Raw genomic sequence first — 18,479 nt, 5'->3', positions numbered from 1 at the left:
TAGAATTGTGTGGGGCAGAGGTGGAGAACTAGGCTGGGAAGGGAGGTGGGACCCATATGGCAAGGCTATCATTTGCTCTGGAGGTGGGAGTTTGTTCTGTGGGAAACGTGGAACCATAAAACCTGGGATTATTGACTCAGGCCCCACAGAGAGACTTTAAGGAGTCCAGGGTCCATTTGATATTGTATGACAAGTTGTATTTACAAAAGGTCAGAATCTTTGACTAGAGGAACTTAAGGAGCAGAAGTAGGAATAACAATCATGTTAGCCTATTAGATCTTGGGTGGCCAAGGGGATGGATCAGGGTTGTTGGTGCTATGGCTGAGAGATTTGTTAGGCGGCTCTTGTACTGATGATCCAGGTAGGAATATATACAAACTAGAAGTAAGATTATGGTGGTAGAGATGAGGGAAGAGGACAGATGTGAAGTACATTATGTGGCAACCCATCATGGGGTGATTAGACATCACCTGGCAGATGGCAGGAAATGGATACTGGCTAAGCCGACTTTGTAGGAGTCTTACTAAACTGGGCTCTTGAGGGATGTGTCCAGGGACAGGCCTTGTTGGTCTCAGAGAACTCTGTCTGAAATTTTGTTAAGGAGGGAGTTTCTGTCACTCTAAATGTGGTACAGGTTTATAAAGGACAACACGGTGTGGACATTCTACCTCCAGGAAGAAGCAGCTGCTGACTCCCAGATAAACGAGCTTCTATTTTGTGTGGAAAAACCATGAGCTTTGCCATCAAAGAGAATAATATTGAAGGCTGATGACAGAAAAAGAAGGTGGGAAATTAGAAGCTAGAGAAAAATGCAAAAGAATAAGAACCACGATGTGGAATTCATGGGGACCAAAGTTCAGTGATTCTGAGAAGCCGTGTCACAGGACAAGCCACATGCAGGCCAGGCAGTAATGTGATGTCTCTCGATTGCATCTGTGGTGGCAGCAGCACTCAGGAAAACATAGACTTCATTGTAGCCCTTTAAACTCACTGCTGACTTAATTAAATAGTGTGTGTGAGTGTCATGTAGCTGCTGTAACAAATTACCACAAACTAAGTAGCTTAAAAATTAATTTTCTCATAGTTCTGGAAGATGAAAGTCTGAAGTCAAGGTGTTATCCATGTTCTCTCCAAAGGCTCTGTGGGAGGCTCTTTCCCTGCTGCTTCTAATTTCTGAAGACTGAGGTGTCCCTAGGCTTGTGGACGCATAACTTCTATCTCTGCCCATCTTCACATGGCCCTTTGTGCTGTCAGTCTGTGTTGAATCTCTTCTAACTTCTTATAAAGACACCTCTCATTGGACTTAGGGCCTACTCATATAATCCAGGATGATCTCATCTTAAGATCCTTAATTACATCTGTGACCTTTTGTTCAAATAAGTTCACAGGTACCAGGGGGATATATATTTTGAGGGGCTGCCATTCACCTCACTTTACAGTGTGTCTTAGTCTGATTTTTCCCCTACTATAATAGGATATCAGAAGCTGCATAGTTTGTAAAGAAAAGAGATTTATTTGGCTTATGATTCTGGAGGCTGGGAAGTCCAAGAACATAGTGCCAGTATCTGGCCAGGGCCTTTGTGATGTGTCATGCCATGGTGAAGGTGGAAGGGCAAATGTGGGCCAAACCTGCTTTAATAACCACACACTCATGACAATTGACCTCTCCCACACAAACAGCATCAGTCCATTCAAGAAGGAGGAGCCCTCAAGACCTAATCATCTTGGGGCTGGGGATGTGGCTCAAGCGGTAGTGCGCTCGCCTGGCATGCATGCGGCCTGGGTTCGAATCTGAGCACCACATACAAACAAAGATGTTGTGTCCGCCGAAAACTAAAAAATAAAATATTAAAAATTCTCTCTCTCTCTCCCTCTCTCACTCTCTCTCTAAAAAAAAAAAAAAAAGACCTAATCATCTCTTATGAGGCCTCGCCTCCCAACTCTGATACTTTGAGGCTAAAGTTTCCAACACATGAACTTCAGGGGACCCATTCATACCATAGCCCCACATGTCCACCTGTTCACTAGCTCACCTCTTTTTGAGACAACTATATAAAGGAACTGTGGGGTGTACATTGGACTGAGACTCTGTGCTCACAGGGTTTATAGTTTATTAGGAGATGACAAATGCCATGAGTGCAGACTAGAGGTGTAGAACCAGGGGAGCTTTCGGAGGTGGGTTACACCAGCTGGGGTGGGGATCAGCCAGGATCAGGGAGACTTCACAGCAGACTAGTCCTTTGAACTGCATCCAAGAGACAGGCAGACTTTGGGCAAGTGGGGATGAGGTATATCAGGCAAAATAATAATAATAATAATAAAATTATTATTATTTATTATTATTATTATTATTATTATTATCATCATCATCATCATTATCAAGGAGGCCCAAGGGTAGGTTGGAAATGATGGGTGTTTACAGGCAGGGATGAGAAAATCAGCCATCCTGGATAACAGGGTGAGTACAAGAAAGGTAGCAATGAGGGTAAAGGAAGAGGTTGTCTGGGTACCCAGGCTTGGTGGTACTGAGTGAGTTTTAGCCAATGAGGATTACATGGGGTTTGGAACATACCCCCATGTTCATTGTGACATGATGAAAACTTTCATTTGTGAGGATAATTTAGATGCTATATGTAAGAATTAAAATGGGGATCTTTAGAGGAATGGATGAAGAAAATGTATGTGTTCACAATGGAGTTGACTCAGCCATGCAGAATTTTTGAATGAAAGTATGATATTTGCTGGTAAATGGATGGAAATGGAGAATATCATGCTAAGTGAAATAAGCCAGATGCAGACAATCAAGGGTTCAATGTTTCCTCTCACATGTAAAAGCTAGAGTAAAACAATGGAAAGAAAGTGGTATGGGGGAATTGTGTATAATAAATTATATAGAGAATATCAGAAGAGTAGTAGGAGGAGACAGGGAGGGAGGAGGGATGGGAAAGGGGAAGAAATGTGGACTCAATTTGACAAATCATGTAATGAGCATGTAGAAAGATAACACAGGGAATTTCACCTTTATGTAGAAAGCACCAAACAAAAATAAATGAATAAATGAGTGAAGAGAAGATTGGTAGAGAATGATAGGGGAGGAGAGGGGAAGGAGGAATAGGGAGTGAAATGGAGTAAATCAAATTCTAAATGTGTATGATTTTATCCAACTGAACCCAACTTCTATGTGTAACTATAATGCTCTAATTAAAAAACAAAAAGAAATTAAGATGGGGGAGAGACTTGATATGGCGGGTTAGTCAGAGGCTATTGATCCAGGCTCCATTAGCAAGCAATAGGCAAAGTAGAGATGAGTATGTGTTTCAGAGACTTCAGAGGTAGAATCATAGGATTTGGTAAAGAAAGAAACTTAGGAGGTTAGAGGGGGAGAAGGGATGGCTGGTAATGACTCAGGTTCTGAGCCCAGTCCCTGGGGCCCTGGTGGTGTCTTCAACAGATACAAGAACTAAAAGAGAGAACAAGGTCACAAGAAAGTGGGATGGGCTCACTACAGGCACACCATGCTAGTGGAGTCGGCTTGGAGCCTGGCAGAGAGGCCAGAGCTGGAGATGGGGATCTGAGACCATCTGCATGGCATGGAGTGGTCATTGAAGACCGGAAGTGGGAGAAAAACACCAACAGGAAGCGCAGGAAGGAGAAGGAGCTACAGAGGGCCAAGCAAATATGGAAGAGAGGCCACAGGAAAATGGTGTATCAGGGAGCCCAAGCAGGCCAGGTCAGAGATCGCATCCTTCCTGTAGAAAAACCAGCAGGAACAAGAACCACAGGCCTGGAAAGGGGACAGCTTTGGAGGAAGTGAGGCAGTCGAGGTGTGAGGACAGAGCCTCGGGTGGGTGGTGGTGATGGAGAGGTGACATGGCAGAGTGCTGCTTCAGGAAATCTCACAGGGAGGGGAAGGGAGAGACGGTGATGGTAATTTACGACTTATCTGGATCTCTTAGCCACTGGGCGTGTTTTGATTTCTGTATTTTTAAAAATCGAGTCAATGCTAGCTACATTTTGAATATCAACATGACAGAAACAAGTTCTTGGTGGGGTGGCAAATAGGGAATTAAACTATTAAGAAGCATCTTTATTCCATTTTTACACATCTACCTCTTTGTCATCAAGTCACAACAGTTTATCAAAATATACAAACAGCACAAATACTTTAAAATGTATAGTTAGGATTCTAATAAAATGAGATTGACTACTGCAAATCGCATGCATGGGTTGTTTATCTTGAATGAGGCCTAAAGAGAGGCTTGTCCTCAAATTACAACAGTGAGGTCATAGGAGGGACTGGTGATCTTTTCTTTTAGAAAAATCGTGCACTTCATTTCTTTTCTTGTCGTGGGGTGAGGATGGTGATGAATGACAGCCGGACAGGTGTAAAATGATATTATCTTTGTTGGACTCTGAACTTAATTTCTACGTTGACAAGACAACCAAAGTCGGTGTTCTAATTAGTGAGCCTTCCCTATCCAGTCACACAAGCTCTTTCCATTTTCCTCTTTCCTGTGAATTTTATATGGCTAATCAGAATGAATGGATTTGTGAATCTCAAGTTACAAGCTTCGTTTATTGTGAAGAATCCTATTAGAACCTATGTAGGGTTCCCCCACCAAACCATTTACCATTCCGCAGGTACGCGTAGCGCGAAATGGGTTAGTGGTTACTAGTCTGCGGCTAAGTGAGATCCACTACTAGGCTAGGTGATGGCTGTTTCCGTCTTTGTACTACTTTGCTCCTTGATTCATCAAACATTTCATTGATCAGCAGTTGATGCCCAAGGGAAGAACCGTAATTTAGAGAAGTATTAGGTTTCAAATCTTTCACAGTGTAAAGAGCCATTTTTCAAGTAAATAGCTAGGGTTAGTAATGACCTAACTTCAAGGTCGGCTGTGAAAGATGCCAGGAGATAAAATGGGACCTTTGTCATTAGTGAAGTAGAGTTGGTTTCTGCTACAGATAAAATGTCACGTGAGGCGCTAAAAGGGCTCACTCAGCCTTTATTGTCGAGTGTTTCTTTCCTTTTCCTTCTTGAAGAAGGGACCCAAGAAGTGTTTGCTGGAACCGGGGACAGGAAGAAGATGAATTCCCTCGAGGCTCTGCAGAGGTGGGGTTCATGAGATGAGCCCCTCCATCCCCGGGTTAACGAAGGAAAAGTTCCTAAACATATTCTGGTCCATGCTGTTGATCAGGGCTCTATCAGCAAACGACAGGCGGGGTTTCTCATTCAAGAATTCTTTGTCGAAATTGCTACAGTCATAGGGTGATTTCTGGGTCAGCGTTGAAGGGGGAGAAAAAGGGAAAAGGAAAATCAGTGGCTACATTCATGATCTCATCTTTGGTTGTCAAGGCTATCATCTGTGTCTGACAAAGCTGGCATCTGCGGAAACGCTAAACCGAAAGGAAACTTACAGGTTATCATGAACGGCTGGCAGTGAATGTCTCTGTGATACTGAGTCATCAGTTTTTTAGTAATATCATGAAATCCACATAGCGTGGCTCCCCGGTGTTCATTCCATAGCATCTAATGCTCCTCGTTCAGAATTTCTGTGAAGGAGGACTGGCCACCTTTGAAAAAGTGGTGAGCCCACATTTGATCTCTGTCCTTTATCTGGAACGGAGGTGAGGAGGTGGTGTGGGGGGGGGGGGCGGCAAGGGAAGGAGGTGGGAAGGAACCTGGCAGGTTATATATTCCTGTTCTTTTACCCGCATCCTTTGCTATTGTTGGTTCCTCTGCCTGTGTTAATTTTATTGTCTTCTAGAGACAACACAGACTGGGACAAGCGCCTTTCAGATCCTTGGTCCTATTGGTTCTCGAGACTGGAAAAAGAGGCGGGGCTAGTAATAACAAATAGCTATTGATGAATTCTGATCGGCATGCAGTACATTTCAGCTTTCAAAGATGAGATTAGCCATTATCAAAAGAAGGTCACATGAGCAAAATCAAGGTCAGGCTTCCCACCTGCAAGGGGCTGTGGGATGGTGAGGTCTAGAGCTTGCTGCCCCTGTCTACAAAGAGCTGCTCAGACCCCAGGCCAGGGAAATGCCTTCCTACCAGCAGAACTGAGAATTGTCCTGTGGATCAAGCCCAAATCAAACATCTGATTTTTATATGGCAAATATCAAGTCAATGCTAATCTGCAGTAGAAGGTCAGGCAGAAGTCAGCTGTTCCCATGGCCAAAATCAGGCAAAAACTCACCTTATCATAAGTAAATGGTCAATAGTGTATTGGATGTGATATCACCATAACTAGTCAGAGGGCGAGAGGCCCGGCTGAGACGTATGCCTGAGACATATGCTAAGAACAACTCTTCTAACCCTGGGGATGAGGCACATGGCTTCCTCCAGCCATTTGCTGTCATGGTAACAGCTATGGCTGTATCCTGGGGCGAAACCTACAAGCCTGTGCTATTTCAGCAGCCATGGCAGAGATGGTCCATGCCCAGCCAAGTAATTATGACCCTGTTTCCAGCAATCACCAGCAATAGTTAAAGCTTTAAAGCTGGCAAATTCACCACTTACTACTTACTTTAAAAACTTACTTAAAAACTGTGATAAATATATATATATATATATAAGATGAAATTTGCCTTTTAACCTTTTTTTGTGTGTGTGCAGTGCTGGGTATTGAACTCAGAGCCTCCCAATGATAGGAAAGCACTCTACCACTGAGCTGTAGCCCCGGCCTTTTATCTTCATTTTTTTAAAATTTTGAGACAGGGTCTTCCTAACTTGTTGAGGGGCTTGCTAAGTTGCAGAGGCTGGCCTCAAACTTGTGATCCTCCTGCCTCAGCCTCCTGAGTAGCTGGGATTAAAGGTATACTCCACCACTCCTGGTCCATTACTTCAGAGTACAGTTGAGTGGCAGTAAGCACATTCTCGTCATTGTGTAACCATTACCGCCCATCTCCAGAACTTTTTCACCTTGACTGTGGTTCATTTTTGTTTCCACTTTATGATGCTCATCTTATTGTAAGCCAGGTTGCTCTGCCTTTTCTGATACAGGTTAGTGACTTTCACTAGTGCAAAAGCACACGGGAAGTCAGAGATCTATCTTTTTCTAAACACTGGTTTACTTTTCCTTCCTTCAGCTGAAGAACACCTAATGATTTCCACTAGAGACTGTAGCTATGGGAGCACATTACAGATGGTAGCTAAACTTGAATGGAAAAATGGTTCCAACATTCCTCACATAGAATGCAGGTTTAGGGACAAGTTTGGACCACTCAGCCTGTGACCACTAAGTATGTACATAGCATCTGCCAGAAGCCCCTCTCATCTGACAGCCACCCCTCAAAATACATATCCCACACCCAGACACACTCTGAAGTTCATTCTTCATGCAGGGACATTTTGACTATAGACATTAAATTTTACAAGCAAGACCCGTGCCATGGTGCACGCCTATAATCCCAGCTACCTGGAAGCTGGAGCAGGAGGGTTGCAAATTGGAGGCCAGCCTAGAAATTTTGTGAAACTCTGTCTCAAAATGAGAAACATAAACATAAAAATGGCTGGGGTATAGCTCAGTGGCAAATACCCCTAGATTCAGCTCGCAGGGAGTTAGCCTGTCTGGAAGCAGAAAATTCTTCCCCAGAGGGTGGGCTGGGGAGGTGTAAGGACTGGGCAGAGCTTGGAGCAGCCTGTGAGGATGGGAGAGTGGTGGACAATCGTCCCACAGCTGAGTCCTCACCACTTTGGGCCTGAAAGGTGGGTCGATCTTCTTTCTCTCAAGTTCCTCCCAGTTGATCTCCCGAAACATAGGATGCTGGCGGATGTCGCCCTTGACGCCCAGCCTCTTTTCTGGTTCTCTCACAAAGAGCTGAAAAGGAGCAGAGGACAGGCAGCTTACCTTACTGCTCAAGGGATGAACCACTTCACACCAGGTGGTGCTGGACCTGTTATGGACAGCCTCCTGCCTGCCTATGACTCAGGTCCAACTGGCCCTGACACTCTCCCTGGATGAGACTTCCTGAACACTCGGAGCCTTTACTTTATGACCCTGTTCTAGCCTCAGGTCAGCTTCACCAGGTATTATTAATGGGATCTTTGGCAAATCACAGAATTTAATAAATTGAGCCAAGGGCTCAACTCACAGGGCTATTCTGAGGATGATAAAATAGCCATTGGCACACACACGGAGCATACAGGTGCACCCTCATACAGACGCACGCACGCCTACATACAAACACATGTACATGTGAACACACGAACACACATGCACAATCATACATACACGCATACACACGGACGCCCACACACGCTCACACATACATTTGTGCACTCAAACTCCTGACCTGTAAGACCCAACAGCAAAGACTAAGTGATGATTTGTTGTTTGATTGGCTGTCAGTTGATTATGATTTCTTCTTAGGGTCCCCATACCATGGGCCTTGGGGGTCATATGAACTAGTCCCACATGGTCAGCCTGAAACTCTGCAAGGCACCTGAGTATAGAGAACCACCTTGACTCCTCTAGCCTGCTGGGGCGGTGACATTTCATTCAATGTTCTCTTACAGTCACCTAAGAGATGCTTATGTTTCTTCTTATACTGTCCCTGGGCGTTTGGAGAAGTCCCCCTTCCAAGTTTTATTTTCCACTGTGCTGAGTATTATAACCAGGGCTCTGCACATGCCAGTCAAGTGCTGTACTACTGAGCCACACCCCCAGCCCTCCTGTACTCTTGGATCAGCTGTTTGTTTCTAAGGTGACCCCTGGTCACAGGCATCTCAAGGAAACTGTGAATCTTTCAACCAGGCCCATGGTGAAACACAGCGACTTTCCTGGGGGTTTGACAAGGACTTGCCTCCATCTTTTGCTTTTGTGACTTGCAAGAACAGCATTTGTATGTTCTAAAACGCCGTTTCACCTTTGGTATCTACTGCTCGAAAGTCTTTGGAGGCTCTGTTCTACCAAAACCATAAAGATCAAACAACATCCTGTAGCAAGTGAGGTTTTTTTTTTTTTTCTTTTTTCTTTTAAAGCAGGAGAATCTCTTGAAAAGTTCCCAGCGTGGTGTGCACGCAGCCATCTAGCACATCCACTTGGTAAAGTCCTCCTTGGCCCCCCTGCCTCTCGCCCTCTTGTGGTGGGGGGACCACTGAGGACTCTGTGGAAACCTGGGTTTCTATAGCAGCTGAGGACAAAACAACTGTGCCATGCAAAGAACAATGGGCTGTTTACCCAAGAAATTTACTACCCACGTGGTGCTGGATACATTTTTTGAGTCTCAATTCCTTGTGTTAGTCAGCTTTCTATTTCTGTAACAAAATAGTTGAGAGAACCAATTTAAAAAAGAGAAAAGGTTTGCTTTGGTGCATGGCTTCAGAGGTGTCAATGTATGCATGATCGGCCCTGATGCTTTTGGGCCTGTGCTCAGGCAGTATGTCCTGGTGGGGAGACCATGGTGGGGTAGGGCTGGTCGCTTTGTGGCACCCAAGAAGCAGAGAGGAAGAGGAAGGGCTGGAGTCCCACAGTCCCCTTCAAGGACATGTGCTGATGACCTAAGCCCTCTCATTAGGCTCTACCTCTTTAAGATTCCACCATCTCTCAACAGCTGTAAGCCAGGGACTAAGCCATTGGCACATGGGCCTTTTGCAGGACATTGAAGATGCAAAACTTAGTGGTCCTCATCTGTAAACAAGGACTAATCAAGGTCATTTCTAGAGTTCGAAGATCCATGAGCCCCAGGCAACATTCGGGGCTCAAGATTGATAACGTCACTCATCCCTACGTCTGTTCTTTGAGAGTCAGGCGCTGTGCTAGATGGCTCAGCTACATCATCCTGACTTGATTTGTTTGTTTTAATTGTACGATTTATGGGGTACAATGTGATATGTTGATATACGTATACATCATGGGATGACTGAGCCAAACTAACAAACATATCCATCACCTCGGAGACTTTAACCTTTGTGTGTGATAAGAACATTAAACTCCGTGCTCTTCAAATTTCCATTACACTGTACATTATTGTTAACTCTAGTCACAGTGCTCTCCAATAGACCTTTGGTATTTATTTCTCCTGTTTAAACGGAATTTCATGTCCTTGTCTTGATTTTAAAAACAAGTCCAAAAAGCAGATACTGTATTGTTATCCCAGTTGTCAGTTAAGGAAAATGAGGCTCAGAGTAGCTAAGTCACTGGCTCAAAATGACACATCCAGTCAGTGGCAGGGTCTCAATGATCAGCAGCCTCTTTCCTATTTTTAGTGTTAGGGGGTCTCTCTGCTGAGTGCCACAGACCATCTCCCACTATAGAAATTCTCACCTGGCATCTCCCCCTCACATCCCAAGACTGTTTTCTATTGGTTTGTAACATCTGGAAAGCAGACTGTATTTTTATTTCTTTCAAAGTCTAGTTGAGTGCCGTGCACAAAGTAGGTGTTCAGCAAACGTTGGCTGCCTAAACGAATATCCTGTCTTTCCATGTGCAGTTCTTCTCTTAGCTCCCTGTTTTCTCTTTTTAGCCTCCTTTATAGAAAAGACACTAAGTTCACAGTGACATATATTTTCCTGTGGACTCCAAAGCTAAACTCAACAGATGGTGATATTTTCAAAACCAGAGGGAGTAAGTGACATGCCCTGTATCTCTTTCCTGGAAATGATCCTAGTAAATGACCTCTACCACTTAAGGATATTTTGATGAAATAGGAGTAGATACAAGGTTTAAGTGCGTCAAGAATGGGCCCCCAACTAGCTGATGTTATAATGAAATGCTTTAGGAATTAAGTTAGAAGTAGCTACCCTGGGCCAGGTGTGCACCACGCTAGGTTTTCCATTCGATTTTTTTTTTTTTTTTTGGCAAACATGTGGCATTTGTACTAAGAAAACTGTGACAAAGAGACTTCTGAGCTTGGTTTATGTACCTATGAAATGTCAAAAGTGTACTTTAAAAAGTAAAATGGATAATGAGAAGATCATGTGATCTATAGCTTCAAAGTCCAATATTTTTTTCTAGTTTTGCACAGAGTAGTGAATTATCATCTTTTCTGCCTGAAGCAAATTGACCTGCCTACAGTCTTGAGGATGACCATTCCTGAGGAGGTCAAGGTTACTGGCTCCAGGGAAATAAAGTTCATGAAGAAAGATTTGTCATCGCCCTTAAAAGCTGTCAGAAGGGTGGTTTACGTTGATAGGAAACAGCACACTTTTGCACGAATGGTCAGGATGTAGCTGGAGCTTGTTTAAATCTGTTTGACAGCCTGAGCAAGGAAGCAAGCAGTTCCTAGCTGCTGAGGAGGGCCACCATCGGCTGGGACAGGTTGTACCTGGAATCCACCCTCTGTTCAGTCCTTCCTTAGATATGTCTATTGAAAGGGAAACATTTCTGTTCAAGATCATTAGTTTTTCATCATTTTCAAACAAAAGGACAGGACATCCTGCATGAATAAATAGGGAGGAAAAGGTTTTTCTTTGGCAGTAATTAGCTGGACCGCAGTGTCCCCCACCCCCGGGAATTCTTGATGGATCACAGCTGCTCTTGACATGAAATTTGTTCAGTGCTCTACATGCCCCCATGTGTTATGAGGGGTAAGGGATACAGCCTGACACTGATGCTTATAACGGAAGTCACAGAAGGCTGCTTCGTTCAGCTTTTCCAGAGGACCCATGACTTCTAGGTTTCACAACATCATGCAGAAGTTCCTGGAGGAAATGTCTGAGAAATGATGTTACCTTTGACTTTTGCAGACAAAGGGCCTGAGAATGTGGGGGTTGTTAGGTCAAAGCAGCTGAGAGGTAGAGACAGAACCGGAAGCCAGTCACTGGCAGCAAATTGCATGATGGAATCTAAGTTTTAATCAGCCCAACTTCTGGAATATGGGCATGAGAAAGGACATGGGATTTTTACTAACTCATGTGGGAAATACTAAGCTTAGACTCTTTCATATGGCTATAAAACCTCTTTTACCTACTAGTCTATCTTCTTTATTCTCACTTGTCTTGGCTTCTGTTCAATTCATCAAATTTATTTCTTACTCTCATGGCAAATCTTTCTTTGCCACTGACACTACTCTGCACATGTTGAATTTGTGTGTGTGTGTGTGTGTGTGTGTGTGTGTGTTTGCATGGCATTTACACTTATGTGTAGTTTTGCTCTTAAGCTTTTAATTTTGAAATAATTACAGATTCTTGGCACATTAGAAAGCTTGTACAGAGATGTCTCGTGTGTCTTTGGCCAAGTCTTCTGCAATGGCTATGTTTCACATAATGGTAGCATAATAACAAACCCAGGAGCTAGCGTTGGAATGATGTGTGTGTATAGGACATTTTGTCACATGTGTGGATCTGAGCCATCACCTTAACATAATGTCAATGATGTTATGTAAGTGGACTTATAGAATACATGACTTTTGAGATTGACTTCTTGCTCTTGAGATCCATCTAGGTCATTTGGGATATCCATATTGTTGTTCTTGTATTGCTCAGTGGGTTTCTGGGCACATGAATATTCCCTCTTTCTCCCCAACAGGAAGCAATCTTTTCCTTCTTCCTAGTCTTTCTCACTTGGGAAATTCTCACTCCTAGCTTCCTCCCGCAGTTACCCCTGGTTGTCTCCATTTGGCCGGGGTCCCACCTCCACTCTCCATCTTCGCCTGAAGCTATCTCAGATCCTGAGATCCCTGGGTTTGGGAGGCATGGTGGGAAAGCTGGATTTCTGGGGGGCATTAACAGATGTTAGGGGGTTGCAACTGGCTCTAGGCATCCATTCCCTGACTTGCCTGAAGACATCCTCTGTGTCTGAAGGTGCCCTTGGTCCTCAGATGGTGCAGAACAGGCCTAATCTTCATCCAGGGACTTTATCAGTCCAGGCTTCTCAGTGCAGCCCTCATGCCAGCAACTGAGTTATTTCCCCTCAAAATTCACACATTGATGCCCTAACTCCCAATTGGATGTAGATGGGGACTTTAGGTTAGTGATTAAGGTTAAATGAGATCATGAGAGTGAAGCCCTGATCAAACAGGATTAATGTCCTTATGAGAAAAAGACAGCAGAGTGTTCATACTTGCTGTCTCTTCCTCACCATGTGAAGACACAGCAAGAAGAGAGCCATCACCAGGAAGCCACCATGTGGGACCTTCATCTTGGACTTGGACTTCAGTCCCCAGAATTGTGAGAAATAAAGGTGTGTGGTTTAAGTCACTTAGTTTGTCTTGTTACAGCAGCTGGCGCTGACACATACACTTTACACCGTGTTCTTCACAGAACCAAGTGTAAAGTAAAAGCGGCAATTACAGCCAGCTTTAAATATGCCTTTAAGCAAAACTGAGTCCTTCAAAATATTGAGTCCTTCATAAGAACAAGAATAAACTCACTGTAGGAATTGTAATAATGTTTAAACTAGCTTTACATAAAGTTAAACTGTTTATATTCAAATCCCACTAGCTTATTTTTACCTTTGTCATCTTTTTTTTTATTAGGTAATTTTGAAATTAGCTTTAATTTACACGTGTTTTGTTTAGTTATTAAAAGTGAATTTAATTGGCCATTCAGGGAGTTTCCTTCATTTATTGCTTGCTTGGCTCACAGAAAGTGAAAGTGGAATGGAACAGCCCTTGGTTTTTAAATACCTCATTCCATTAACCTGGGGCTGGGGATCCTGTGAGGGCTTTGTCTCTCAGAGTCAAGATCTCCATTCCCAGGTAGAGCCCTGGAGTATCCTCAAAGTTTCTAGTACCTTAGGCAAGTTGTCTCTTGTGTTAAGAGGTGGAAGTGTAATCCCTTGACATTTAATTCCAATTATTCAAGAGAAGAAAGGAGACTAGTGAAAAAAGATGGGTTTGGGAATATTCTTCAGAGGTGTGATTTAATACCCAGTGATAGCTTCCAATGTTGAAGGATCTTGTTCCTTTTCCCATTTTTACTATAACGAGAACAAGGTTAAAAATCATTTTTCTAAATGATCTTCTTTTTTAACCAGCTGACATAGGAGATTCTAGAAAGCAAACAATGTTTTTTTTTTTTCCTTTTTTCCAAATCCCTATATTCTGGGTCCACTTCTTTTAGATTTGCTGGCCTCTTGGCCACATGGGTGGGTCTCTGATCCAAACATTTGTAGGAAGAGCACAGTAAATGTAGGCTTATTGGTCTTGTGTATGTTGGCATATTGTATTGCTGTGATTCATTTTCATATTTTACCACTTGTTACAACTCTTATGTTGTAGATGTTGTTTTATATCCTCAAAAAAAGAAAACTGGCGTTCTATCTAGTATTCTATCTAGATGACCCTTAATGATGGCTCCCGGGTGTTCTTAGGTCCCTCCACTGGTTTGCCTTGGGGCTCTGTGGTTCTCAGAGTGCAGTGTCCATCTCTACTACTTTATACAGATTTCTAATGTATCTTGGGCTATCGTGGATAGGGATCTGACATTTGCTTGGATGGTAGCTTCTGGATTTATTGCTAGGATGGTGGTAGCCTGGCCTTCCAGAGCTTGTTAGAGTGAGGGATACATGGATGTTTCCAGTGCACAACAGATAGGGCACGTGAGGGGTGAGCTGGTCTGTACACATTTTAGACACCTCCTGAGACAATCTGCTGGGTGGGTGACAGAGAGGTAGCATATTGCCTAATAGTTTTGATGTAATACCTAGTCCAGGGTCTGGACTGAACAGCCTGTATTTCAAAGGTTTTATCCAAAAATGTCTCCAAGCATTAGTATTTCCAGAGAACCTCTAGAAGGCCTCATAAAGTCTAAGTTTGAACCATCGGTGGGTTTGGAGTGTGAAGCTGGCGGCCATGTGAGAACTGTTTCTTCTCCTTGCCCTTCTGTCCTCACTTGGTTTCTGCCTGGTGTGGTGTGAAGCACACTCAGTGGGAGAGGAAGAGAACAAGGACACAGTCAACCACAACACAACTATCCGCCATCTCCAAAGGTGAGCAGCGCCAGCCATGAACTCCAACCAGTGGAAAGGGAGCAGAAATCTGAGCTTTCGTGTTAAGATGGACATGATCACTAATGTCTTAATCAGGATAGTTTCAGCTTCTCATCTGAAACTGACCTATGTTTCATGACCTATGAGTGACAATAGGTTCATCTTTTTTTTATTTTATTATTTTATTTTTTTTAATATTTATTTTTTGGTTCTTAGCGGACACAACATCTTTGTTGGTATGTGGTGCTGAGGATCAAACCCGGGCCACACGCATGCCAGGCGAGCACGCTACCTCCTGAGCCACATTCCCAGCCCAATAGGTTCATCTTTTACCTGAGCGTGAGCAGAAATGTCATGTGTCAAGGTTTAAACCAGGGTCAGGGAAGATAAATTGGACTCAATACTTTGTATATGAGAAACAAAAGATTAAGTTTTAAGCTGCAAAGGGTGATCATTAAATGGACCAACTATATCCAAGTAATAACATTCAAGAGTCATGGAACAGTTTTGGAGGCATTTCTTCTTATAAATGATGCCCAAGAGGGTTTGTCTCAAACTCCTTTGGATACCTAATGCTCATATTATTGGTGCCTCAGCTGAAACTAGATTTAAATAGGTATGCCATTTAAATCTAGTTCAATACAGTTGGTATTTGCTCTGTCACATGTAGGTCAGAATCTAGAAATGAGTGGGAATATTGAGCAGAGAATCTACTACTGATCTTATGAAAACCTTCTTGACTACCATTTCTTACCTTCACTAAAAGGTCCTTGGCCTCCTTCTCGAGCCATCGTGGGTAAAAGGGATTGTCCATGCGGATGGAGTGGAACAGCTCTTCCTCATCTTGCCCATGGAAAGGGGACTGGCCAATCAACATTTCATATAGGAGAACCCCAAAGGACCACCAGTCCACGGAATGGTTGTACCTCTGACCCAGCAAGATCTGTGTGGCCAAAAGGCAGAGATCTAATTAATAGATGAAGCTGGTGACTGATGATACTTCCAACTCCTCCAGGGCACTCCGTAAATGATGGTTGGTGAAGATAATTTGTGGTCTCAACAGAGCCCACTCTGAACACTATCTCTAGATAGCTGATGACGGAGAGAAATGGATGCACAAGCCAAGATTTTTGAGTAAACCCTGTAGAGTTTCAACTTCTGTTTTCCCTCTGGCTTTAAGAGAAAATGCTGAACCATTTTCTTAGCTTTCATAGTCCTATCTGTGACATGAGGACCTGGGTGGCAGACATGGGACCCAACAAAGCTAGCACGCATCTAAGTGCTCCAGTGCCTTCTGGCATGAACACTGGAACCAAGTCCCCGGGCTTCACTGACTTCTACTCGGCCTGCATCCCTGCACAAAGTCTTTGTGGTAATTAAGCATCCAGAGACATGAGCTGACCAATTCCTGTCCCCAAAGCCTAGCTAATCATGACTAGTCAACTCGGGAGTCACAGTGTAGTCATTATGATGCAGAATTGAATTCTGTGGCTATCATGGGGGAATAACCAAGGATGACAACTGTTCATATGGAGAAATCAGACATTCAGATTTCTCAGATCTACGTATGGCTTGATGGCAGGCTCCGTCTATCTGCTAGGGAAGAGGTTTCAAGTCTGGAATCCCAACTAAATTTTGTCTTTTAAAATTCTATTTTATCACTGATTCATTTTCCTGGGAAAAAAGACTTTGAGTATTGACCTTTCAACAACTTCCTTGTTTACGGTCGGAAGGTATGGAGTGTGCAAGCCACACACTGAACATGCATCCTCAGTTCAAATTTGCCCTAAATGAGAAGCGAGGTTCACATGCAATTTCAAAGACTCACCACAAGAGGGAGCCAAAGCAACCAAAAACTGCTCAGAGCAATGCATTGTAAACAACTTCATTTTGGCAGAATAAATGAAAAGAAATTTGGAGGACAGGAGATGACCGTGGTGGAAATCAAATCTACTAGGCTTGGTGATGTTTGAAAAAAAAAATCAGTCTTATGTTAGGAGGAAGAAGCAAAATGCAAATCCACACAGGGAATGGAATGTCAGCTGAAGGAACACATGGCAGGTGTTTCATACATAGTGTCCCCGGAAGGACGAGATGCTGTCATCGCCAGAGGATGACACCTGGGCTTGGGGAAGTCTTGTTTCTGGTTTGAGGTCTCTTTTCCGAGTTCTGGTCTTGGGGATTTCACTGCCTGATTCTCTTTTCATATTTGATTTGGTCTCTGGTGTCTGCTCTGCTCAGCCTGGTGAAGAGACTGTGGTCAAACAGCACCTGCTAGAGGGGCTTATTTCCTAGCTCAGTCTTACTGTGGTCTCTTCTTTTGTCCTTCTCCTTTCCCTTCCTTGTCTTTACTCCAAGAATTCAGCCTTAAAGGCATAACTCTAAGCCCGAGAAACCAGAACAATACTATAACACCTTCCACATCTCCACAGGGTTTCTCTTCAGCCACAGAACTGGTGACTTAAGGTCTGCATTGATGTGCCTATTGGGGCAAGTGCTGTTCTGATGCTAAGTGGCCTCCCAGGGACCATATTGTTTAGTTTCCAAGCCATCTCTCCTTTCTCCTAGGAGCTGCTTCTGTGTGCTAAAATCCCACATGGCTGACAGGCTAGTGTGTAATAGAAAATAGGATGTTTCCCTGCTTTACTGCATCCCTATTTTCGTCAAAATGAGCTGGGGGTCTCCAATTATATACATTAGACCCTCCTGCAGTGGAATGTCAGGAGGAACAGGGGAGATTTGGAGAGGAACACTAGGTCTCAAGAGACATAGGCTGCAGGAAGCACAGTTCACTTTTTAGATGTTGTTCTTGATACTGCTCTGAAATGCACTTATTTCTGTGATTCAAATTCTCCTGAAAGGAGAGATCAGTGTCTGCTAGATGGCTCCATGGACTTTGTCCCAGCTGCTTTGGGCTCTCGTGTGTGGTTGTCTTTCTGAGAACTACAGAGCCATTTCTATTTCAATCGGGGAGGAAACCAGAGACTCAAAGACCCAGCACAAGGCAGCATGTACTTAGAACTGCAGTGGGTGGTGAGTGAGATGAGGAAGAACCACCTGCCTTGATTTGTTTAGCTTTGGAAGGGAAGAGGGCAATGGGTGAATGATTGAGATAGAGAAAAACTTCACAAAGTAGCTGGCACACCAGTGGGGTCCCCCCCCCCCCAAATGGGAGGATTTTGCTGGGTACAGGAAAGGAGACTGCAGAGGTGGGAATCCAGTGCAAGTTGGATATGGGCATTTGGTGTGACCTTGGTGTAGCCACTTATCTAGGAAACAGCTGATGGGTGCCTGCTCTGAGCTGCAGGGAGGTGACTTGGGACACAGTGGGTATATCATAGTCCCTGATGGGGAAACAGTGTATTGGTCAATTGGAGACTCCTGTGCCCTGGCAACACCAAGAAGGAGACAAAACAGTATTCCAGAAGCCAGCAGTATGTTTAGGGAGAACACGGCCAGAGATGGGGATGACCATGACCAAGGAGACAGGATGTGATAACAGAGGTGGAGTAGGCGGCCGAGTCAGGGAAGGTGCATGTCCATGGGACTGGACGTTTCATCAGGGCTCTATACTCAGGATTTGGGCTTGTACTCAGC

At 43.8% G+C, this 18,479-nt stretch overlaps 1 protein-coding gene across 1 annotated transcript in view; it reads right to left on the bottom strand.

Moving 5' to 3' along the window:
* Positions 1 to 4,557: 4,557 nt before the first annotated feature.
* Positions 4,558 to 18,479, bottom strand: part of PRKCQ (protein kinase C theta) — a 74,036-nt gene continuing 60,114 nt past the window's right edge. The window contains exons 16-18 of the mRNA XM_081298415.1: positions 15,637 to 15,825; positions 7,701 to 7,829; positions 4,558 to 5,276 (exon numbers count right to left, since the gene is read on the bottom strand). Of these exons, the coding sequence (XP_081154541.1) occupies positions 5,121 to 5,276; positions 7,701 to 7,829; positions 15,637 to 15,825 (474 nt within the window). The 3' untranslated portion in view covers positions 4,558 to 5,120. The remainder of the gene's footprint in view (positions 5,277 to 7,700; positions 7,830 to 15,636; positions 15,826 to 18,479) is intronic.

The sequence above is a fragment of the Spermophilus citellus genome (genome assembly GCF_964194105.1).
Source record: "Spermophilus citellus genome assembly, chromosome: 6".
In the NCBI taxonomy this organism is placed as follows: domain Eukaryota; kingdom Metazoa; phylum Chordata; class Mammalia; order Rodentia; family Sciuridae; genus Spermophilus; species Spermophilus citellus.
Note: the sequence above shows the minus strand (reverse complement) of the source record. Positions and strands in the feature narration are given on the sequence as shown.